The 26,527-nt window shown below is 30.3% G+C and overlaps 1 protein-coding gene across 1 annotated transcript in view; it reads right to left on the minus strand.

Annotated features, from left to right (window-relative positions):
* LOC142334312 (dipeptidase 1-like) overlaps positions 1-26,527 on the minus strand; it is a 65,045-nt gene that overhangs the window by 15,945 nt on the left and 22,573 nt on the right. Inside the window, exons 5-8 of the mRNA XM_075382252.1 lie at positions 15,761-15,920; positions 13,793-13,826; positions 10,609-10,785; positions 4,815-4,914 (exon numbers count right to left, since the gene is read on the minus strand). Of these exons, the coding sequence (XP_075238367.1) occupies positions 4,815-4,914; positions 10,609-10,785; positions 13,793-13,826; positions 15,761-15,920 (471 nt within the window). The remainder of the gene's footprint in view (positions 1-4,814; positions 4,915-10,608; positions 10,786-13,792; positions 13,827-15,760; positions 15,921-26,527) is intronic.

The raw sequence follows: 26,527 nt of genomic DNA on the forward strand, positions 1-26,527 counted from the left end.
CAGACTCTCTTCATCTAATATGCTCCAATTAATTAGAGTAGTTACATGATCTTCAGAGATGATAGTCAAGTCAAGTCAATTGCCGAGCTGGCTTCCCCGTGACTAAAAGTGGGTTCATCATTGTTCATACAAATCAATCTTAAAGCATTGATTTTTCTGCTAAACTTTGTCCGTTTAGGTTTTGCACAGTCCCCGCAAACCAAAATTATCTTTCTGCCTCTGAACCTTAGAATCGTATGTCCTAATTCATCAAGGAGGGTCACAAAACTGACAACTCCCGGATTTGGGGAATGGTACAGCAAAAAGCACAGTATCCCCCAAGTCTGTCCAGACATAATCTTCTCCAGCTCTACATATTCCTATCAGAGTCCCTACTGATGTAAAGCCAAATGCTACTGTCAAATTCTCGTCTCTTATCCATTCCAGCCTTGAAGTCACTGATACATTAGACTCCGCAGCAATTATAATGACTACTCTATTTTGCATGCCAACTTGCAGCAGTTGTCATGTGCCCATCTGCTACAATTCACATTTAATTGTAATATCTTCATTTCTGGAGCGTACACCTTCCAGTCCAGTGGCCCTCCAAACCACATCACGTATGTGGTCGGACCTGTGCATTGAGCGCTCTTTTGGCCCAGTTTCCCACAGTTGAAGATAACTGATATGTATCTACCCCTTTGCAATCCGCTGAGACATGGCCTGAAGCCCAGCAACGATAACATCTGTCTTCAGGTACTTGGGTATAGGCACAACAATATACCCATCATATCCGTATGCGAGCCTCTGTTAACTTCATCGCTGCGCGATATGTTGTGACTACTGTTGCATTTTTGGTTTCACCATAAACAGGTCTTATCGACGAGATCTTAAAACTCATCTGCTCCTCCGTTTACCTGAGCTATTGCATCCTTAATTTCTTGCTCACTGGTCTCATGTCAATATCTCCTAGATGTACAATTGTTCTACCGTCCACTTCTGGACCTCATATCGACCTGTAACTCTGCCAACTTAGCTCGTAACATAGTAGTAAGTTCCTTAGCCTTCTCTTTCCCCTAAACTGGTATGCATAATTCTTCATTATTCCCTTTCCTAAGGGACAACACTTCTTCAGCCTCTTCCCAGCTAACATTTTGTTACCTGCATAGGATCTGCTCTCTGCTTTGACTATTATAGTTTAGTGGTCTTGTACAAGTGGAATAGCACGCTTGATCCACGGACTTTTGCTTTCCTGATTTACAACTTCTGACTTTGAAATCAAAACTCTCACTTCTCTATACTTTGTTAAATATACTAGTACTTTCCTAATGAGGTTCCCAGTCTACCTCCTGGTAGCATAAAAGTCGCTGCCTTAGTGGTTTCCAGTATTTTCTTCAAGGCTTTTAATATTATCATTACTGCACTTTCCTCTCTTTTAACTGCTGAATAATAAATAGTGTATCTAATAGTTGGATTTACAGCTTGCTCACGTCCTATAACTGTATCATTTTTGATAATGTCTCCAGAGATCACTCCCGCAACACCACGAATAGTGTGATCTCTTCGCCCAGATTGGCCCATTAAAATCATAAAAACTAATTGTCTCCCTCATCAAGTATTTCCTCAACTTGAGAAACTCTTGAAACTATTTCCGCCAGCCGTCTTCTAACAAATAATGCTACCAAGTCCTTATTAGATAAGTCTGTGTCCAACTCTTCTCTTATCCCGAGCTTGGGAGACCCCTTAGTTTGTGTTGCCTGCGTAATTTTTGTCAGGAGGTGGTGGCAACTTCATCAGCCTTTAAACCCTTTGTATATTTTACAAAGCTCCTTTTCATGTGTTGTTATGTATTTCAACAGGCCTGCACCTGAATTTTGTTTCAAATTAAACAGTAGAAGTCCTAACTGAGTAATTAGTTCATCCATTGTCCCCATAACAGATTCCTCTTCTTCCAATGACATCTGTCTGCACCTTTTTTTGCCTTTAGGATACTCTTTCTTCACCTTTGAAAGTGCCGGAGGTCTCAAACTACCAGGTACCTCTGAATCCACCAGTGAAAGTGATTTTCTTCTTTCTATTGTTGAACCAAAAGTCTAATTGAAAAACTAATGCGTCTTCAACGCTAAATTCACTTAATAGGAATACCCACTCACTAAAATCATGGGGGGCCTTTTTTAGGGAGGTGGTCAAGGGGGTCACGAAAAGGTATCCACCCAAGTCTGGAGTCGGATTTGGAGTGACCAAGGGGGGGTCAGGGGGCATGAAGGACCCGGGATGTAAAGATCCCAGGGGGTTTTGAATTAGGAGTTATGGGAAGGGAGCTAGGATGGAAAAAAGGAATCCCCTTATAAACTGCCCCAAAACTTAGAATTATTTGCTCACCTTATATGAAAAATAAGTTGAAATTCTTCTATAACTCGCAGAGCAATAAATTAGTCAATAGTGAACCTTATTGCCAATGGCTATAAGGTTGACCCACAAAAAACTCAAATAAAAAGTTAGACTGCAGTCCAAAATTTTCAAAACTTCACAGACACATCCATTAATAATTGAAGAAAACTTTTCAAATGTCCAAATCAACAAAAACCCAGAAAAAACCAACCAAAAAAGCAAAAAACACAGAGCGTTCAACAGCACGTCTTCACTACTAATGTCTCTTATTCAACTCCCTAAGAAAATGTTTAGAAAAAGATAAACTAATTAAATGTAAAAAACAACATATAAATTTCTTAATTTTAATGTACGATTAAACAATCCAAGATTGTAGAGACTTCCACTAATAAAATGAGTTTAACCACAAAGACAAATGTAATCAACCAACACAAATATAATGTAATATGTAAATTCAATAAATGTAACAAATGTAATCAATCAAAGAAGAGAAAAAATATGTAATTCAAAAAATAAAAGTTAATTGCTTACAATATAATGTTAATAAAAAATTTTTATCTTGGTTAGGTTTATATTTACAATGAATTAGTGAAATTACTGTTCCTTTATTTTTTGGCAATATCAACCACTGTAATCCAAGAATCCAGAGAATTAATTCCTACTTATTATTAAAAGATGGACAAATTAACTACTGAACAAATATAACTATGTGAGGTTTAAGATTAACCATTATAACTCCTCATAATTGTCATTGGGCTTATTGAAAAAATTTTGTGAAGTGTTTTACATCCTAGTCATCTTAGAATTGTAAATATAAATCAATAGTAAAACCATTTATTTGGTGGGAAAATATTGATTCCAATATTGAAATTTTTACAGATACATGTTCAAGTTGTCTTATGTAACTGGGAGACAGAAAAAATTTTCCAAAATGTAGTTAATGGTACGATAATTTCCTAGTAAACCATGGTTAAAGTTAAATATGGATTTATGTAAGACCACTTTGTGGTGAAATTACCCATTAGTTATTGGCGAATATTCCAAATGGTTAAAGGCATTTGGAAAAGTTAACATCTGGTTAACAAATATTTTAAGAGGGTTTTTTGCATACCATGGGTTACCTGACTATGTTTATTCTAAGAAACAACCTATCTCATTAGAATCTAAAAAAATTATGATGATGAATATAATGATGCATTATACATCCTTTTCAGATCTATATTGCCTACAGTCTAATGTTTCAGCTGAAAACTCTTGCAAGTTTGTAAAACCAAATTAAATGAACTTGAGAGGTTTAAATTCTAAAACAGCACTGTCAAATTCATTTAAATTGCAGAAATTCTGTTAATTTATAAAATAATAAAAATTCCACAAAACTGATCATTAACAGACCCGCGACACAATTTTATATGTTACTTGACTAGTTTTAGTACACAATTATAAAAGTAAAGAAAAATGAATTTCAGTGGTAGCAATCAAACAAATAAATCAGGTTTGATATTGAAAAGATATATAGATCAAATTGTAGGAATAAATTCTACTGTTGTAAGTCAGGATATAACAGTAGATCAGTTGTCATCTGTTGGCATTGTTTACAAGCTAACATCTGAGAAAGTGATAGTTGAATATGACTGCAAGAAAGAAGATAAAGAACTGACAACACTGAACCAGTCTCACTCTTCCACTGCATTAGTGGTGTAGATTCCACTAATAAGATATAGAGAGGAGAGTTTAAGACAGTTTATAAAAGCTGCTCTCTCTAACCGTTTATACCTCATTTAGATACAAACTCTACAACTGATTTTTAAGTTTCACTCTGTCTAAGCAGTGTGAAATGTTACTCCCTCCTTACATGCTTAAAGAAACCAGTAGAAAAAACTTAACGTAACTTACTAGGCTTCACAAATTTAATTGCATAAAATAAATATTAATAAAGATTGAAGAATTTTAAAATATAACACACAATATTAATTTTTTAATAATGTAATTAAATTAAGTAAGATTTTATTATACTGCTTTGAAATTAATTATAATACCTTTAGGTATTTTAGAACCAACCTGTAATGATTTTATTTTCCATTAAATATAGTATAAGAGTCATTAAAGCTACGAATTTATCAAACTTTAAAATTACAAATTATTATTTCACAATATTGTAAGAGAAAAATATAATCATTTTAATAAAATGTTAATTAAAACATATAACTCAAGCAACTTACTACAATAAGGTTTGTACTGTTAATACATTAAGTTTAACCACAGATTTCCAGACAATTTGTACATAAATCATGTTACAAAATAACAAATGTGATCAATAATATATCTCTGCTAAAACACTTTCAACCTTCTTCTCATTATAAAGTGATCTCAGAGGTCGGTGTATACTAATTCAACAGCACTGTATACTAAATTTTTTTACATAAAACCTTCAATTATAAACTTACCAAGTACTTTATCCAAACTGACATTGCTTTGCTGTTTTGAAGCTATTTTGATTACAAGATCAGGGTCAAAACTCACCATTATTAAACCACCCTTTTCTTTCTGAAATTAAAAAAAGAAAAGTCAAACTTACCTATGTTATTCAACTAAATATGTGTATTTCTATACTAATGGCTCATTAAGAAATAAATCTTTGTTATACATTCTGCAGATACTATTCATTTGCTGCAGAACCAAGACTTGTAGACAGTTTCATTGAAAGTAGAATTTATGTCAATATTTAAATCTTCAGGAGTACCTTTTTCATGAAGAACTATATTCTGAAGTGTAAATATAATATGAGAAAATAATTTTTAGCTTGGGTAAATTATAGACTAAACACTGAGTTTTGTTGTGAAATATTAACCAGAGACGAAAGCTAATCTAAATCTCATCATAAGATGTTAAAATTGAGCTTAAAAAACATCACTAATAAGAACTTTTCTTCTTCTCATGTAACTTAATTTGTAATCCATTCAGTAACGTAAAGTACCTTCTGCATTGTGTGCATTTTAATCTTTGAAAGACTACAAAAAAATGTTTAAGATGATTACCACTCAAAATGACTAACAATTACCAATATTTATAATGTTATAATACTATTATGTTATATTAATAACACCATTTAAGATGAGTTCTAATTCAGAAAGCCTTATTTTTGTTGATCAAAAGTTGTCAAATCCATAACCAGATTGTTTCAAATTTATTATAATGATTAATCATCATTATCATGCCAAATTAAAGTTTTACATTTTATATTTTTACATATTTCATGCTTTTTATGAAATTATAAACTAAACAAGGTCTGGAATACTGTTTAGAATAGGTTCAAAATATGGACTGCTGAATGAATATTTTTCCACCTATAGCAAAAATACATATAGTAGACAATATATCTCTATATATGTCAACATGTAGGTTTGTTACAAATTCAGTTACAGACTAACATTCAGAGTTTACATGTCTGGCAATATTACCTTATAGAATTCTCCAGTATTCCACCAGTTAATTGCCTTATCAGCAAGAATAATGGCTATAGTGCAAGATTTATCTGCATCTGGACACACCAGCAGATGCTGCAGGTTCTGCTTTGTTCCACAGTGAAAAATTTCATATCCCTCTAAATATCCTTATCTTTAAAGGTTGGATTTTCATTTTAATATACAAAAACTAAATCTATTCAGTACTTTCTAAATAATTTAAGAAAGATTGTAACCAACAGTAGGTTCTTCTCTGGGTTTGAACTTGGCATCCTATAAAATTATTTCCCCCATAATAATTCGTCAGAGTGGCTTAGTAGTAAAACTTGTTGTAAATCAACTTTTCTTTCTTTTTCCTGTTTAGCCTCCGGTAACTACCGTTTAGATAATTCTTCAGAGGATGAGTGAGGATGATATGTATGAGTGTAAATGAAGTGTAGTCTTGTACATTCTCAGTTCGACCATTCCTGAGATGTGTGGTTAATTGAAACCCCCAACCACCAAAGAACACCGGTATCCACGATCTAGTATTCAAATCCATGTAAAAATATCTGGCTTTACTAGGACGTGAACACTGTAACTCTCGACTTCCAAATCAGCTGATTTGGGAAGACGCGTTAACCACTAGACCAACCTGGTGGGTGTGTCGTAAATCAACTAATTTCCCATAATTCCACCTGACAATTTTCAGATGTAATGAAGTTTTGCTGTATGGGTTTTAAGAAACTCTCAGTATAATCTCCTGATCCTTTGTCCAAAGAGGCAGATATCATTCATCAGTTGCTTGTTTCCATCTTTAGATCTCTCCTGCTACCTGCCTTCTGACTTCTGGTGATGCAATTCTGTTAGAAGATCCAATCTATCAAAATTAATAAACCCTAACAATTTTGATTCTGATTTTAAAAAGTAAATTATGAATTCATGTTATGATGCACAAATATTAAATTTGTCGATGAAAGACTGTGGTGCAGTGAAGTGGTTCAATGGTACCAGATTCCTTTCAGATATAAAAGTAAACAGATTTTTATTACAGATTCAACAGTTACTGACAGATACTAGAAGAAAATAATTCTGCAATGACAAGGCTCCTTTACTGCCACAATTTTTTTATTATTATCACATCCTTTTACAATTTCAACCATTTTTAAATTTGTATCCGAATCAGTGATTGAATGTTTATTGATTATTAAATGGTTTGCAAGATTGGAGAAACCTAACTTGTTTTTATAAGATCTAGAATGTTCTGCAAACCTTGCCCTAACTGATCAACTAATTTTCCCAATATAAATTTTGTTACAATCATTGCATGTTATTTTATAGATACCACAAAAAAATATTAGTATCATTATCATCATTATGAATTTTTAGATGTTTTATTACATGATTGTATGGTCTATAAGCTATTTTATATTTTTTATCATTTTAAACATTAACCAAGTTTTCAATAATGTTGTTAGTGTATGAATATTTTATATAAATATTTTCAACACTTTTATTATTTATAACAACAACATTGTTTCATTATTAGATTTTAATTTCTGTTTTTTATAAATATTAACAATTAATGTCATGTTATATCCATTTTTTACTGTAATACATTTTATAATATCTATTTCTGAATCTAGTTTTTCTTTATTATTATGTGTGTAATGTATTGTTCTAGTTAACATGTTTGTAAATGTATTAATTTTGTCTGCCCAAGGATGATTCGAACTTCTGTTAATAGTTATTTTGTTAGTTGTTGGTTTCCTATACACAGATGTTATAATGTTATTACTTTTACTAATTTCTACGTCAATAGCTAAAAAATTTATTTTTCTCTATTGGTCAGTTTCAAAAGTAAATTTTAATTTATTATGATAGGAATTAATTTTTTTTTTTAAATTATTAACTGTTCATTATTTATAACAGGTTCATAGACTAACAAAATATCACCAACATACCGAACCCATAATTGAATCTTATGATTGTGGGTAATACTATGTTCTATAATACTATGTTCTATTCTCAAATTCCTTTAAATAGATTTCTGCCACAACGGCCAATAATGGAAATTCCATGTGTAAATTATTATCTTGTGTGCAAAATTCATTGTTAAACTCAAAATAATTTTGTTGACATATATTTCTGATGATAGTAATAATATCTATAAATTTTGGGTCTTCATTATTAATTTTCAATTTATTTCTTATTATACATATAGTTTGATCTATAGGGACATTAGGGTACATGTTAGATATGTCATAACTTATCATTTTAGTATGTAATTTTTATGTAATTTATCAGTTTAATTTGAATACAATTTAACTGCAGGACCAGTTATCCCAGAGTTCAACTCTGGGATAGTGTATAATGTATAATGTATAATGTTGTATACCATAGAATTTTTAAAAATGTTTACAACTGAATAGGTTCTCATTTAGTTCCCATTTTAAATCTCTGAGAGGTACCTCCAGAAAGAATGGAAGGAAAACAATGGCTCTGTCTGGTAACCATGCCTTGTGACAGAGATTTCATTAATAAGGTAATGATCAAGTAAATGTAAGATTTTTATAATGTAAAAAAATTGGGCATGCTTTTTAGACACTTGGTTTTAGTTCATTGATTTTAATATTTTTATTCTTCATTATTAAAAAAAAAAAAAAAAACACTTATGAAGGTTTTTTGACAATTTTTTTATTTACTGCATGAATTTTGATGAAGTCATGCCATTCATTTTTTGTTATGTCTTTCTAAATTTTAATTTTAATTTTAGTTATTTGAACACTTTAACTTTCATTTTAACCTGTGCATTCAACTGGAAAGTTTAGTCAGACACCTCCAGTTTCAAATCTTATTCTATTTTATAAATTTAATACATTTTTTGATAGTCATTCAAGCTTTCTTAAGCTTAAGTGTTGTAACTGGTTTTCTTGCCACTCAATGGGTTAAGAATTATTTACTGACCTACACTATTACTTGCATTTCCAGTTGCAAAGTTCAAGTGATTGTTTTAAGAAAAGGAGTGCAGTAATTACAGGAAATTAGTGTTAATAATTAAGCTTAATTCTAATTAACCTGATTTTAAAGACAATCAGCTATTTTTTTATCTTTTTAATCGTTAAATAAAAAAAGTTAAGTTTTCTAATATTATGCAAAAAGGTGTACCATATCACAATCCTAGCTGTTTCTATACCAGACAAAACAATTAATCGTATTGTACAAATGCATTAAAAAAAATTCAGAAAAATAAGTAGTAAGATTTATTTAAAACTTAATTTGTAACTAACAAATTAACATGTCAATGTGGTATACTGATATCTCCATCAATTGAAATTTATGGAAATTATTGTACAGGTTCTTTAATTTGCTAAAAAAAGCATAAATTAAATAGAAATAATTATCTTCAATGCGTTGCCAAAGTTTGCATATTGCAGTTATCAATAAATTACTGCTATGCTTTACAATCTGAATTTAAAACTACATTTTAAAACCTTATTACATTTTATATCCCTAGTCAGTTGTGTGACTATCTTTTCAGTTTAAATAACAGAATCAGTTTATTGTATAAAAGAAATCCATTTAATTAAATAACAGTGTTAATAGTTTTACAGTTCCACATTCAACATTTGCAAAATAATACTATATGTTTCTAGAAATAAGTCCTCTTATGAATCTTGTAAATCAGCAGACAATTCTGCTATCTGAAATAAGTATTTACTTAATCAGATATAAGTTGGCCTTGTCTAAAATTCATATTAGTTGGGAATAAATTGTCTAATTTCTTATCTGATGACATTAAGAGATGAAGTAACTTAAAGACTTAATGAAATACGTGTTTATGTATCTATGTGATGATAATGAATATTTTTCAGTGCAATGGTCTGTGCACTGATCCACTCAATATTTAATCTGTGTTTTTGTAGTTTTGTGTATTCTGCTAATGATGTATTTCTTTGTTTGATGTTTTTTTAGTTATTATAATTCATATTACTACATCATCTTTAACTTTACTATGATATTTAGACGTAAATTCTAAGCTGATACACATATGATTTAACTATTAAATGAATTGTTTTACTCTCTATAATTATGTAAAAATTTTTTGACTTCTAATATAATTTTATATCATAATTAGATTATTTAACTATTTGAACTTTTATAAATTTACTAGAATATTATTTTTCTGTTTATCTGAATATTTTTAATTCTTATGTACAATGAAAATGTGAACTTTTTGTGTACCTATCATGAAAACTTTCAATGTTTTTATGCAGATAAGAAAATATTAATTATTTTTCATTTAAATTATAAGTTATTTAATTCTAGAATAAATTTACCAAATAACTTTGGCTTATCATGTCGACAATGATATAAACTTTATAAAATTATTTTTTAATTTTTTGTAATTGTAGTGTACCCAGAAGTCATATTTCTTGATTGCACTGTTTAATAAAGGTCAATAAAGGGTGAAAGGTCAATATAACGGTTCAATAAAGATTGATGATCCAGTTCAATTTATAAAAGATATTGTTAAAGTTGACAAAAACTTCAGTCTGATTTTTAAATCACAGCAACCAAAACATTGCAACCAGAAGCAAATAATTGCTTATTATCATTACAACCTTTGTAACTTTTTTTGTAATTTTTAAGATAATTTATTATTTAAACTTTTATTTGTTACATAGTGATTTATTTGTTATAATTGTCCACACAAAATATGTCTATTGTAAACAACAATATTAAAAATAGATTTTAAAAATAACAAACAAAATAATAAAAGAAAGAAAATAATTACCAGTTTATCAAGAACATTGTCTTGGACATTGTTTTCTGAAGCACAAATGTTATAAGCATTAGCATTCATAATTATTACTGGTGTTTGAGATTTTGAAATTACATTCAGCTGAACATCTGATGGTAATCTTGATACATCAATCACCATTCCTAATCTGTTCATTTCTTGTATCACTTTCTGAAAAAAATAAAAATATTTTATTAAATACGCTGTGGAAAAAATAACTAGCATTTAAAATCATAATTTTTAGAATTATTATATATTTATTAACCTCAACTTTAACAATTATTTTTCTAAATCTTTCTTGGGAATTATAATATACAGCTACTTTCTTTCTTTACAGATTAAAAAATTAGAAAATACTCGAAAACCACAAACAACAAAAAAAATGTTTATCCTAAATGAGATGGCTATTTCAGTTGTTAAACAATCATCATTAGTATATAGTTTAAATTAGGAATTAAAAACCTAAATATTTAAAAAGATAAAGTAAATAAGGTTAATGAATAAAATTTTAAAAACCAGAAAAACCACCGCCATAACCCAACAGTCCAAGTTAACTGCTCACTAAATTACTTTGTTAGAAAGTAAAGTTAAGAAAATTTTCCATAATAAACAAGAATTAAATTCTATGGCAAATTACTTTATTAATAATGATACATAAACTTCAAATAAAGTTATAATAAGGAACCCAATATCTACTAGCCTTTTAGAAATCTTTTATATTAAAAATTTATTTGTAAAAACTTTTATCATCAGAATTTTAAATGGTTAATTATCTTATTTTTAAGTGGTTTAAATTGTTCTTTACACTTCAATAGTAGAATGGATTATGATAGTAATCCAGTGCTTTTATTTTTGGCACTACTTAAGGTCGGTAGACTGGTGCCTTTGAAACAATAGTTAAGTTACCTTTTTCAGACTGTGTGTTCTATACATTACTTGATTTAATTTTGGAATTCTGTGTCTGCGGTTGTATTTTAATAATTTTCTAGAGAATGGATTACAGTTATAAGCCATGTGATCCTTATCCATTGTTATTTAAGTATCCAGCCTTTTTTATTTTTTATGTTTTTTTCTTTTATATATAATGTGTTTACTTTTCAATATATTATATCCCTGAATATATCATGGAATTGAGTCATACACAGTCAGACGATCTTGTAACAATATATAACAATCAGAATAGATGATTAGGATTAAAGCAAAGAAGATCATATTGAAGAGCACATGCCTGAAGATGAAATCAGTATTACAAATGAAGATAAAGAAAAATAATACTGCAAGTAACTACTTTTTAAAGAAGATAACAAAATTTTTGATAACCTGAAATTCACGTACACCGCCAAAATATTGTTTTCTATAGACCAGATCATAATAGCAATGTCACTAAGAATGCAAATCCATTGCAATATTTTGACTGTGTTTTTGACAATGATACAGTAAGTACTATTACTTCATATACCAATATTTAAACAGATAAAATTAAAGATAAATTTCAAAGAGATTCAAATGCTAAACCTACTGATAAATGTGAAATAAAGCTCTATTGACACATTATATTTAACAGGTTAATTGAATTTAGAGAGATGGAATGTAATGGGAAGGTAGGATAACAGGTGCGTTATAAGAGTGAAGCACTTGAAATTACAATGAGTTAGATTTTTTATGCAACCTCTCTATTGAGAATACAAACTGTAAATATTACAGCCAATAGCTATTTGCATCGGTACCTTTGGTGAAAGATCTTTTAGTTGAAGAAACTAATGTTTGTTGGAATCCTAGAAACAAAATAAAATAAAAAAGAAATTCCAAAAGAGTTTTTTACCAACAAAGCATTAGAAGTTAAACAACCCTCTATTTGGTCTCATAAATAACCATACTCTTGTACCATACATTGCAATTAAAAATAAAGCTATTGTAATATTATCCACACACAATTTGATAATAGGTTTGACCACTGTAGAGGATTTCATCACTACGTACAATGAACTAAATGCAGTATTGATATTTTGGACAAAGTGTATACATAGTATAGTGTGCCAAGGAATTCCTGCCTTTGGCCCTTGACAATATTTTTTTATCATTTAAATATTGGTGAAATTAATGTACTTATTATTGACACTGATAATAATGCTGGCATTGTTATCAATGTTTGCAGTACTTTCCTGAAAGACTTAGCTTTGAACCGTATGAATTTGTGTCATCATGTGCTGCCAATGAATGAATGTGCAATTACCAATGATACTGGCAGAAATCAAACAATGTAGCAAACTGTTGTTACAAATTGAGGAAGAATCAGAATAGCTTTTTTTCTTTCTGATGCAAAAAAAGGTGAATTTGGGGATTTATACTGGTAGAAACAAATCAGCAAGGAAAACATCACAAATGTATGAAATGTTTTTATTCTGATGTGTGAAGTGAGTTTGTGATTCTTGCTACCAGTAGATCTATAATTTTATTATTTCCATTTTCCTATATAACCATTTGTCAACATTTAAGCTTACAAAGGACAATATTAATTTGGCATTTCATAATACCTTCATGAACACATTAAGGTAATTATTTACCATTCTAAACTAAGTGTACTTTTGTTTATTTAACATGTTTATACATAAGCTGTGTACAATATTAATATTTTTTTTTAAATTGTTATCAACATTGTTTTTATTTGTTTATACTTTTATATCAAAGTCAAATGAAGTTAATAATGTACAGAGTGATAGAAGAATTTGTCAATATACCAAAAGTATATGGGTATAGATTCAGATTTATTCAGAACTGGATTCAGGTTGATTATTAATGTAAGCTTTCTGGTTTTGATGTGAATGTTGTCATCCTGTATGGTGTTTGGTATGGAAGTAATAAAGAGAAACTGATGGTAATGGAATAGAAAACTTGCATCAAATGTGTTATATTAAAGAAGGATAAAAAAAGAAATTATGAGATCTGGAGAAGAGATGTGGGTGAAACTACTCTGGAGAGGGTTAAGGTAAAACAGTTTGTATTTAAAGCCATTTTTGACAGTGGAAATATATATATATATATATATATATATATATATATATATATATATATAAAGAAAATGGTAGATTATTGTACATTAAATCAAAAGCTGTTTAATCTGTACAAACCCCACCACAAATAAAAGTAAAACTATTGCAAGATATTAAATATAATTTACCTCTCCAAATGATGTAAGGGTAGTAGCATTGAACCTGAAAATATTAAACAAAAATAGCAATATTATGGTGTAACATTGAGAAACTAATATTAATTAAAATATGTTCGTTTGAAGTAATTAAAGCACGTTAAATTAATTAAATTCATTAAGCTAAATTAATAATTGAATATAATTTTGAAATAATTTAAATAAATACAATTTTTGAGATAGATGTATACAAGATCATATACATTCATATATACATAGAACAAAATAAAATAAAATATGATTTTGTAATAAAAAATGAAATAAGCTTTCACAAAATACTATTTATAACATGAAAACTGCTAAATAAATAAAGAACAGTAACCTTACATTACACAGACAACTTAAAGAATGGATGTGGTCAAGCAGTGTAGCCATAACAGAGTAATAAACAAAAAATTCCTACTAAGTAAGAAGTAAATCTAGTTGCCTAGTTTCTTTAGAACTAGATTATTTATCATTTTTTTCAAAAGTAGCACATTAATTTCTTTAATTAAGCCCCTTTGAATTACCTCAAAGTTTAAAATTTTTCTGATTGCAGGTCCATTACTGAATAATTAATATACTTGGCTGAAACCCCTAGGGAATCAAAGTGCCATACACTTTATCTCTCAAAATTAATTAATCTTTTTTTTCCTTTCTGTGCTTGTTACAAATACTATGAATAACAGAACTGGAAATCTGTTAATAACCCTATCATAAATGTTCTTGATAATGAAGGCATTTGTATGTTACTGATAAATACTTCATAGATTGGAAAAAAATATCAGATAGCATTAATTAAAGCAGTTCCAAATATATTTCTACTGGAACATTTTCCTAACATATGTAGCAAACGTTGTCACACAGCCCTAAACTTCCCTGAACATTTATACAAATCAAGAAACGTATTGACCCAAGGAAAAACTATGGAACACAATACATGAACAAGAGATACTAAATACACTATTCACATTAACCTAATAACTACCTGTTAAGTATTAATTAAGTCATTTATTATACATACCTCTTATAGCAACAGCCCACGCCTTTTTCAATAGGATCTGATGATCTACTATATCAAAAATCTTTTATAGATCCTTCAATAATTCCCCATCTGTTTACTTCCCCTTTTACTATTGATAAAAATAGAAGTAAAATCAAGTGACACAAACTTTCCTCATCCTAAACTGATTTATGATTTTTAGTAAAGAAACTAGTTCAGTTCAAAACTTCAACCACCTTTTTAATAACTTCTTCTGCTATCTTAGAAATAACAGGTAAAATGTAATCTCTACAATTATCTCTAACTCCTTTTTCCAACTTTAAAAATAGGCATAACACCTACATGTTTGAGTCTCTCAGGAAATTTGCCTGATTCTAAACTTAAATTTAAGATATAAGCAAACACTTCTGCAATTACCTTAATAATATTAATCCCAATACCATCAATATTTAGAGACTTCCTACTTTTAATGCCACTATAAGATTAGATATCTCATCAGGGAATTAGGGTTGAAGAACATTGAATCATGACTGGTCTTATTATGAAAATATTGACTAAACCTTTTACTTAACAATTCAGTCCTATTTTCCAAACCATCCTGCAACATTAGTAAATTAATTTTTAAAGCTCAGTTAAGACAAAATTACATTTTATTACCATAGCACTTTCTGTAACTAATTCGCTTAGCTTATTAACAACACAAACACCAGTTTATAGCTCCTTAGAGCTTATTTAATGTTTCCCATTGGCTAAGTATCAGTAATAAAATTTTAATAACTTATTCTACAAATATATAGTTGGATTGTGGAAAATTTAGAATTTTGTGATGTATCCCATTTAAGTTATTTTACTTAGAATATAACCAATTTTTTTGCTAATAATAATATTCAGAGGCTTGTAAAACAAGTTTTAAATCAATTCAAGAACTGAAAATAAAATAGCAATTCACTAGCACTTACCAAGATACAGTTTTAATGTCACAACCATTTCCAAACGACAAGTATCGGACTCCCAGATTGTAATATGTTCTAAGAACTCCCAATCTACCATCAATTGTATGCCCACCACTTACTGCAATTGAACTGCTTAACATTGAATTGCTAAATTTCCTTTTGATACCTTATAACAAATTAGAAGATTACATAATAAAAATTAAATAAATTGTAATCACTGCCAAAATAGTTAAATTCGGCAATGTTATCATCATCATCATCATTATTATTATTATTTAATGTTCTTAGTGCATTGATGAAAATCGTGTGGATAACTACTTTGTATTGATTTTGTTACAATTGTGGGAGCTTTTATATTTGTTTATTATGCTTCTATTTTGAGTGCTTCTATTATGGGTTAATTAATTTTTATGTCTATAAAATTTTGTTTGACAGTACATCTATGTATTTACATTTTGTTGCTTAACTTTTTAATTCTTTTTATAACTACACAATATCTAGATTAGGTTCCATCTTACAACAACCTGCACCAGAATTAACTAAATCCCCAGGTCAGGGATAAGTCTTCTGGTCCATCTTGTTTTACAAAACAAATATAAGTTTCAAAATGTACAGAAATTTTACAATTTTAGAAAGAAAAAATAGCCATCATCCTAAAATAAGTAATTACAGAAAATAAAAAAAATATATAAACTTCAATTACAAATCACATTACCTTAGAAATTTCTTATTTCATGAATTGGTTGGCAATAACAGCTGACCAACAATTAGGTTTTGTGTATCGTAACTGAATAATTTTGTGAGCCATCTTGTGTTGCTGTTTAAGTTAGCAATTTAAAAAGTAACTTAATCTGTTATTATGTGCAAAGGCAAAGTTAAATCGAATTTTGTGTCCATTTGATGAGTTGACAGACATACTACTAATTTACGATGAAATAAAAATAATGAAATTGCTGCTATTTGAGAATACCATGATAAATATTCAGATCAAAGAAACCAAATCATAAAACATTTGAAGGTGTGAAAAAATTTTTACAGAAAACATATGGTGAAACCAAAAATGGTAGATATTGACTGGTAACAGTTTAACTTGATGCTATACAATTATTTTGTATTATAAGCACCAGAATACTGTCAAGTAAGTTAAATATTTTAAAACCAAATGTGTGGCAAACTTTATGCCAGCAAAACTTTACCCATTCCACATATCCATGACAAGATGTAAAACCATCAAATCATAATAAATATAAAAAATTTTACCAATGGTAAATTATAAAATGTGCAAATAATCCCAATTTCCTTAGTCATGTTACTGATGAACCTTAGTCAGGTTCTGGTTACTGATGAACCTGTAACCAAAATGGATGAATCTGTAACAGAAATGAAACTGTCAGTTTTAGAAAACCCTTACTTTTTTTTAGTGAGGGGAGTAATCCCATTTACGTACAAAGTGTCAGACTCACTAACAGGTTCCGCAGATGTTATTGTGTATGTAGCCAGCACCCTACCAATTAAACGTCTTCCTCACCAGCCTCCCTCTCGAGGCTGGAACTGCATTTAAGCACTTGTCAGCCCCGGAAGTTTCCTTCAAGCTCAGGGTATTCAGAGTCCCTGTGCATCATCATCGCCCATCCATGCAAGTACGAACGAACACTAGCTCTGCAGAGGTTTGTCTGTCTCCCTCTCACTCTCCAGTCTGGCTAACTTCACCTCACTCCTTGAAGTCTTTGCTGGCTCTCTGAGTTTTCCTAGACGATCCATAACATCGTTTGGGAGCTCTGACTCCACATTGGAGTGTGGATAGCCAAGGCACCCTAGATATGTTGGCTGCCTCCCGTATCGTCTCAGCTGTTCTCTTTGATCTTTCTCTCAGGATCCTTCTGGTTAGTTCTGCTACTGCAAGCCACTCCCTTTCACCCCTGAGCATATACTCCAGCATACTGTCCATTCTGGAACGTCTGCGCAAATGTGAATAAATGCTTCACACCTCGTCCAATTCCGGCCAGTCTCAGTTGAGTCGATCCTTCTATCGCTACCAAATCTATCATGAATGTGTATGCTGTAATTTGCGTGTTAATTGAAATTCATGGTATTAAATATTCACGGCAGTAGATTTATACAGAATCATGGATAAATTTTTAGGTGAGCATTAAGCGAGCATTAGACTATAGTGAAGCATCAACAAGTGCACAGACAAGCGTGGTTCCACAAATAAAATCAAGAATACTTAAATTTTGGGTTTACCAGTACTGAAGTAAATGAAAAAAAGGCCCCTGTGTGTCATTTGCTCAAAATTTTTGGCAGCAGACAGCATGAAACCTAATAAATTTAAAAGACATTTGAAAGCACTTCATAGTGAATACGTTAACAAACCCCAAGAATTCTTCGAATTAAAATTAAAATCATATATGCAAATCATAAGCAAACATCACTTTTAAGAAAAACTTTGTGAATGAAAAAGCTTTACTTGTTTCTTACAAAGTTTCATATAAAATATCCAGATGTAAAAAGACACATCATTAGTTAAGAGCTTATTTTGCAAATTGCAATTGAGATTATAGAAACTATGTTTGAAGATAATTTTCCCAAACAATTGCAGTCCATATCTCTATCAGATGATAGTCTGATAGATGTAAGACTGTTGCTTGTCAAATTGGTGATGTACCTGAAGATGTACAGCATCAACTTTTCAGGAAGTTGCATGACAATTGTTTTCAATTCAGCTTGATGAGGCAACAGATAGACATACAGATGCTCTTTCATTGCCTGTGTTCAATTTTGTAATGGTATGTCAGCACTAGAAGAACTACTTTTCTGCAAACTAATAGAACTCAAAGCAACAGCACTCAAATTATTTCCTATCTTAAATGACTTTATAAACGACGCAAACATAGAGTGGAAAAATTGCATCAGAATATGCACCAATGTTGCTTGAATGTCTGGAAGATTCCAAAGTATGCAAGCACTTGTGAAACAAAAATCTCCGCAGTGTGTCTGGACTCATTGCATGATCCACAGAGAAGCTCTGGCTTCCAAAGAAATGAGTCCTGGTCTGAATATTGTGCTAACGAATGGTTGTAACCAAAGTAAATTATATAAAAATGAGACACCTAAAATCAAGAAGAATATTTTCAGCACTTTGTAAACACATGGGTGCAGTACACTCAGTGTTACTATTTTATTCCGAGGCAAGATGATTATCACATCGGAAAGTTTTACAACATGTTTATGAATTAAGAGATGAAATCGCCATTTTTCTAGAAGAGAAAAACCAACCAGAAGCCGAGAAGTTTCTAGATGGTTTATTTGTGATGGAGGTACTTTGTTGACAACTATTTGAGAAATTAAATACCTTGAATCTTCAACTCCAAGGAGCAAATACACATGTTGGATACGAGTTATAACATTATTGCTTTTTGTAAAAAATTGGAATTGTGAAGCAGAAATTTAAAGTAAAACACTTCAAAACGTTTGCAAATGTGGATGAATGTGTTAAAACTTATCCACCTTAAAACTTATAAGGCTGAAGAACATGTGATAGTTGTTTGTAACCATTGAAAATCATTTAGCCATCCTGGCAAGAAATTTAAAAAGTATTTTCTTGCTGATGACAACTTGGTAGCAAGTTATGAGTGGGTTAGGGATCCATTTTAAAATACTCCTGAAGGGCCCTCAACTTCCATAAAAGAAATCTTAATAGACTTCACAGCAAGTGGCAAAATCAAAACACAATTTGCTAAAGCCGGCCTCCATGGCACAAGTGGTAGCGTCTCGGCCTTTCATCGGAGGTCCCGGGTTCAAATCTCGGTCAGGTATGGCATTTTCACACACGCTACAAATCATTCATCTCATCCTGTGAAGCAATATCTAACAGTGGTCCCGGAGGTTAAAAAAAAAAAAAAATTTTGTAATAAACCTCTATTTCTATTTTGGGCAGGGGTGGATGATGAGTTTTCTGCACTGAAAACAAGAGAATTACAAAATTCTCTTGTAACAGTATAATGGTAAACAGTATACGAATACTGTTACCATTTTCAATATACCACTTTTGTGAAACTGGATTTTCTGCGGTGGTTGCTTTGAAGACAAAATATAGATCTCAGCTAAATATAGAAAATGAACTCAGAGTGTCTATTTCTAATAATAAACCTTCCTTTGAAAAACTTTACTTGGCAAGACAGGCCCAAGGGAGTCACTAATAAATATTAAACTAATTTTTAATTTCGTAATGATAAGTTAATTATTAAATACATTGTGCAGTACTGATACAATCCTATTTATAAGTGTATTATATCAGTGTAAATATGTATTTTATTATTTATTATGAGAGAATGTATTTTGTTTTGCTTTTCTTTCAGTAAATTAATAAATTTTTTTATTAATATTTTCTTTTCGATATGCCCGCTCCCCCCCCCCCCACCCACCCAATTTAGTGTTATCATGTCTCCCTAGGGAGGCATGCCTCACAGGTTGTGAAACACTGATGTAGATAATAATTAATTTAAATTTTTATTTTTTCAAAATAATTTTTTATTGTGTTTTATGTATTTTAAGATCAATAGTTGAATCTGTTTCAACAATTATTTAGAGAAAGAAGAGATTGTTGATTACGTTTAAAATTTTAATTTTTTTTAGCAATAGTTTGGATGTTTTTGTTTTGATTTAAAAGTCAAATTTCCAAAGGTTGTGCTTGTTTACTATTGACATTACTTAATCAATTTTCTCAGAAATAAATTCTACACAGATTTTCTTCAAAATTTTACTTGTTTATTGTCACAATTTAAAAATTTAATCTATAACAATACTAAAAGGGTTTAAGGGTTTTTTAACTCCAATTTTTTAGGCTTACAATTCTCTCAGAAACTATCAGAGATATAAGTTGTTTTGAAATCTGTTTTATTCAGTTTTTCTGAATAAAAAACATACTAAACTATCAAATTTCATCTGTGGATCAGAAATCAGAGCAAAATATTTCATAAGCTTTAACGTGAACATAAAGTGTTTCCAGATGTATGGTTACAGGAGATTTTTTACTTTTATTAATGAATGAATTAACTCAGCTTCCAAAGTATTGTGCAATTTTTAATCATTCTGCATTTGCATAATATATTTATTTTTTTTACTATGCAGGTTAACTATTAAGATGACTTATTTATAATTTAAATATTCGAACAATTCTATTTACATGACTCATAATTGTAAGGTACATGCAAAAACATTTTTTAGCACATTATTAATATTGAATAATACTGTATTAATAGATAGTATTATGATATTCGAAATGTTATTGTTACCATAAAAATAATGTTATCAGGTGTCACTCAATCACTGTAATTTCACCCTCCTTGTTAAAATAAATGTGTGTATTCATGTCTGAGATTGCAAGTAAATAAATAAGTAAATAAAAAATAGCTAAATAATTGTAAATAAAAAAAAAATAAAACAGAATGATGCAAGTGACTGGAAAGTTACTTCTACAGTGAATGGCAATATTTATTAGCAACCATTCATATTTTATAAATTAATTATTCATTTGAGCAATTATAGGTTAGTGTTCTATTATAGTTAATACATTACTAATGCAATAGATTCTCTACATTATAAGTTAAAACACAGTGTCTGTTTGTTTGTTTGTCTAAGGCAATTTCAAAAACTATTGAACCTATAACAAATATTCCTGTATATACGTATATATTTATAAGTTAACATAACCAAATAGGTTGTTGATGACCTGACATGAGTCACTCCTGAAGCTGAAGGTAAAATGCACTCCATGCCAATCTTACTAAGGAAAATGAGAAATCAAATTGTTTCATATCATTATTGTCTTCTTCAATGAAGTTGCACATTGGTATTCCAAGCTCACCAGAATAAGGAAATGTTCAAATTCACAACTTTCATTCTGTTCATTACAGGGACTGGCTGTGTAGAGAACACTACAGCGCTTTCACAAAGCAACTCTGACTAATGTTTCTAACCCCTCAAGTACATTACATTCATCATAGCCTTAAGAAAGTCTTGGACAGAGAATGTAAAGCTGCAAATTAGTGTACCTCTTCTGTCAAGAAATACTGCATTAATTATGTTGCCTTACTGAAAATTCATACACCTTTATGAAGCTCATTACTTTTCAGGTGTCTTATGTTGCATAATAATGTCATCCTGCATACATTCCCAGTCACTTCATTTGTTATCCCTTCAAGATGACATCATTAATAACATGCAAATAAAAAATAAAGTCTGATTGCAAGAAAACCAACCATCATGCACTCAAACTACAGAATCTGATTCTTCCCATCCAGAAATGCACCACCAAGGATAAAAAGATTTCAAACACCTATGACCCCCACAAACACCTTTCAGTTACATTATTATAAAAGTGAAATAATTCAATATTTGAACTTGGTTTTTATAAAACAGGCCCTACTTCCAAAAAAAATTAAAAAACCATAATTCTGCCAAGAATGTTCAGGTCTTCTTACCTCCTTACCACTATCCCTCCTAAATTTAAGAAAAATATGAATATCGTGATATTCAAATTATTCCCTTTTTTCAAAACAAAAGATATGAACAAAGAATATGAAACATATTATTGGTATGATTGATTTCATAACTACTTTATGAAATCAATCATATCAATAAAATGTAATATTATATATAAATGATATAGAACCAAAAAATGTTAACAATCTTCCATGAAAGATTCTAGAATTGCAATTGTTATTTATATTTGATTAAATAAAGAATTTGTTGATTTGTAAGTAAACTGTAACCATTTTATTGACTTGAATTAAATGCATAATTCTGTGTGATAAAAGAGTTATAATGCATTAAGTTAATTATAAAGGTACTTCTGACAAGATTTGATTATTGTAACATATCAAGATTGTATTAACATATTAAAGATGTTCACCTTAAGAGAATTAAGAGATGTTCACTAAGAATGAAAATATTGCATGCTACAAAAATAAAAATAAAAATAATCAGTTGATGGCAAAAGCCAGCTCGTCAAGACATCATGGAGACATAACGCCCTAGTTTATTAATAAGAATATAGTAGTAATAGTAAGTTAATAAGAAAATTAACGCTTTTAACGCTACCATCTTACAAAGTTTTAAATTGATTAATAGTTTTTAACATAGCTACCCACTAAAATCAAAGATTTTATAAAAATACAGAATGATATAAATACAGCATTTGACTTAAAATTAAATAACAATATTACAATTAAATTGAAAATTAAAAAATAAAACATATTTCATAGACTATATGTCAGAAAATGGCAGTAAACATAACTTATATACAGGCCTTCTAAACAGACCATTGGACGTGCGAATGTCGACAACCCTAACTAGATTATTAGGTCCTAGATGTGTGTGAGTTACAATTCCATACTTCCAAAGCAAAGCCAAAGTGTTTTCACTGGTAAAACACTTGGATGGCCTAGTGTTTTACATCCACTGGGTGTGGATGTACTAGGCCATCCACACAAAGATTTTGGGTGGGAAAACATAATTTATTGCGTTGTAAATGGTGTAAATTGTCTTTAGACTCCCTTTCCAAATTGATCAAATGAATCTTTATAATAATTGCCATCTACCCAAACAATTAAAAGAGATTTCTGTGAAGTTAGGATCGGAAATTGTAGTAAGAGGAGAACCATCAAGAAAATGACCGGGTAAAAGAGGTTCTATGTCATTAGAATCAGCTGAAATCACGACCATAGGTTGAGAATTCAAGAAGGCTTTAATTTGCGTTAATATTGTATATAATTCTTCAAAATTAAGGATTGTGTGACCTGCAACATGACGAAGATGAGATTTGATCCTCTTGATAGCACCCTCCCATAAACCACCAATGTGAGACGATGAGGGAGGAATGAATAACCATTTATACCTTGAGTAGATGAAAATGATTGAATATTTGACTTGAAGTTTTTAGAATTGAAGAGTTTAAATAATTAATGAAGATTATTTCTGCAACAAAAATTGCAGCTGTTATCGGAAAACATTTGAGAAGGAAGTTCTCTATGAGAAATAAACCGTTTGAAAGCAGTAATGAATGATTCTGAAGTAAAGTCAGAAACTAACTTCAAGTAAATAGCTTTAGTAGCTAAGCAAATGAAAAGTGTGATGTAAGATCTGATTAAAGTTTTAGATTTCTGCCCACCATGACAAATCATAATGGGACCACCATAACCCACAACACAAAAAGAAAATGGTTTAGATGGAATCACTCGAGATGGAAGTAATTGACCAAGTTGTTGGACCTGTTTTTTAGCATTAAACCAAAAACACCTTAAGCATTTACAAATGATGGGACAAATAATTGTCTTGCCACTGACAATCCAATATTTTTGACAAAGAGAACGATGTGTTAATTGGATGCGAGAGTGCAAAAGACGTAGATATTCACTAGCAATGATTAATCTTGTAATGTTTGCATTAGGATGTAAGATAAGAGGATTTTGATAGGATAATGCGGAGTGTGCAATCTGCCTCCAACCTGAAGTAAACTTGAATCATCCAGGAAAGGATCAAGTGAAATAAATTTACTCTGTTTAGCATAGACTGTTGGTTTTTAAGATCATTAATTTCTGAACTGAAATGTATGTATTAAGATTGATGAATGAAGAAATTAAGAGTATGCTTTAGTTGCTCGGTAATTCAGTCAGAATATTTTAGTTTATCATTATGAATAAATCTAAAACAAAAACTAAATATATGAATTAGCTTGAATATTGATGAATATTTTTCAAAATAATCGATTACGACAGAAGATACGAATGATACTTGAATAGTATGACGTTTTTCAATTAGATATTCAAGTTTAATTTCACACTTACATGAAACAAAGTTGCGATGATTTGGCCAACAGAATGAATATTGTGAGAACCAGTGTAGACCATGCCACTAATATGATGCAATCAACCTCTAGAAAGTAAATCTGCTGGATTATTGTGGGATTTAACATAAAGTCAATTAGCTCTTGAACCATTTTGCTGCATTTCAGAAATCCTATTGCTAGCAAAGATTTTCCATTTGGAAGACTGCCCATGAATCCAATGTAATGCTATAGTGGAATCTGAATGTAAATCAATTTCATCAATATTTATATTTAATGAGGAAATTACCTTTTGAAATATGAGGCACTAGCTCAGTGGCATAGCGTGAGTTTCAGCCGCCCGGGGCATAGCCAAATTCGCCACCGCCTTATTTAGGTATTTAAATCCAGGGCTCCAAAATTTATAAAAATTCTAAAGAACTTTTCGGCAAAAATAAATTTGTTATTATGTATTGTACAGGATGCAAAAAAAAGAAGTCATGTATGTGTGTTTTATAATACAATAAACACATTTGTTTCAAAAGTTCTTACACTTATGCCACTTATTTTTAAATACACAATATTTATGATATGCGTCGACAAGATTAAGTTATTATTACATAAAATTAAGGAAACATTACGAATAACAGCGAATAGAATATAAAATACAAATTAACTTACAATTAGAACTAGAATGATACTGTTACAATATATATTTTTACTGAAAAATTAATAGAATAAAAAATAAAACTTCTGTCTACAACTAAAACTTTATTCGTCTAATTTTTCTAAGAGCAAAGTCTTTTATTGCACCATCAATGTATATAGCATTACATACTTCTTGCTCAATAAAAAAAATAGCCAGATTGATTAGCCTTAAGTATATTTGTTGATCCTAAACAGTTTCTTATCAACTTCAATTTTGAAAAGCTTTTCTCACAGCCGGTATTGCTTATGGCAACTGTAAAGAATATTCGGAGCCTTATTATAATATTGGGCAGAGTATCTTCCAGCTTAGATTTCACATTAAATTGAAATAATCCAAGTGGACCAACATTAATGTAGTTATTTTCGTTGCCTGAAGCAGCTATGAAAGCCCGCAGTCGAACTCGTTCGAGCTTGAAGTCCTGTTCCTCAATTTCGGCAGATGCGTAGTCTTTTCTTTTTCCTGTTTAGCCTCCGGTAATTGCCTTTCAGATAATACCGTATTTGTTCGAGTACCCCACCGGCCCCGAATAAGCCCCGCACCTCGATTTTCCGGACCGAAAATATAAAAAAAATCGAGTATATACCGGTATTTTAAGTCTGTTTAAGTGCAACAGATATGATAAAAAAAATACGTAAATACGAAAATATTCAGAAAGTAAAGCATTTAATTAGTTCATTTAAATTACAATAATAATTCATTACCGTAAGTACTAGTTTAGTTCAGAATCAGTAGGCCAGTAAAACGAAAAGAAAGTATCATGTTGAAAAGGATCATTTCAATACACTTTTTAACATGGGATTTTATTTTTAATTAATCACTGTCACTGTCAATGTCTGTAAAAGAGTTACCGGTAGTTTCCACGTTGCTCTGCCAAAGGTGATCGTCTTCACTACCATCAAGTTCATTAGATATTCCGCATTTTTAAAAACTTTTCCTTACTAATTCCGTGGAAATACCTTCCCAAGCATCTTTTATTCAAACACAAATCTGGGCGTTTGATTCTTCCTGTAGGCGTGAGAAAGAAATTTTCATCAGCCATCCACTTACTGTACAGTTGTTTTAATGCAGATTTGAACGGTTTATTAATGCAGACATCTAATGGTTGCAATAGAGATGTCAATCCGCCTGGAATTATTACTTGGTCTGTCATACCCTTTTTTAAAATGTCTTTCACTTTATCAGTCGTATGCCCCCGATAACTATCCATTACTAGCATACCGGTATTTTTTTTATTAAGTAA

The sequence above is a fragment of the Lycorma delicatula genome, chromosome 1 (assembly GCF_047948215.1).
Source record: "Lycorma delicatula isolate Av1 chromosome 1, ASM4794821v1, whole genome shotgun sequence".
NCBI lineage: Eukaryota > Metazoa > Arthropoda > Insecta > Hemiptera > Fulgoridae > Lycorma > Lycorma delicatula.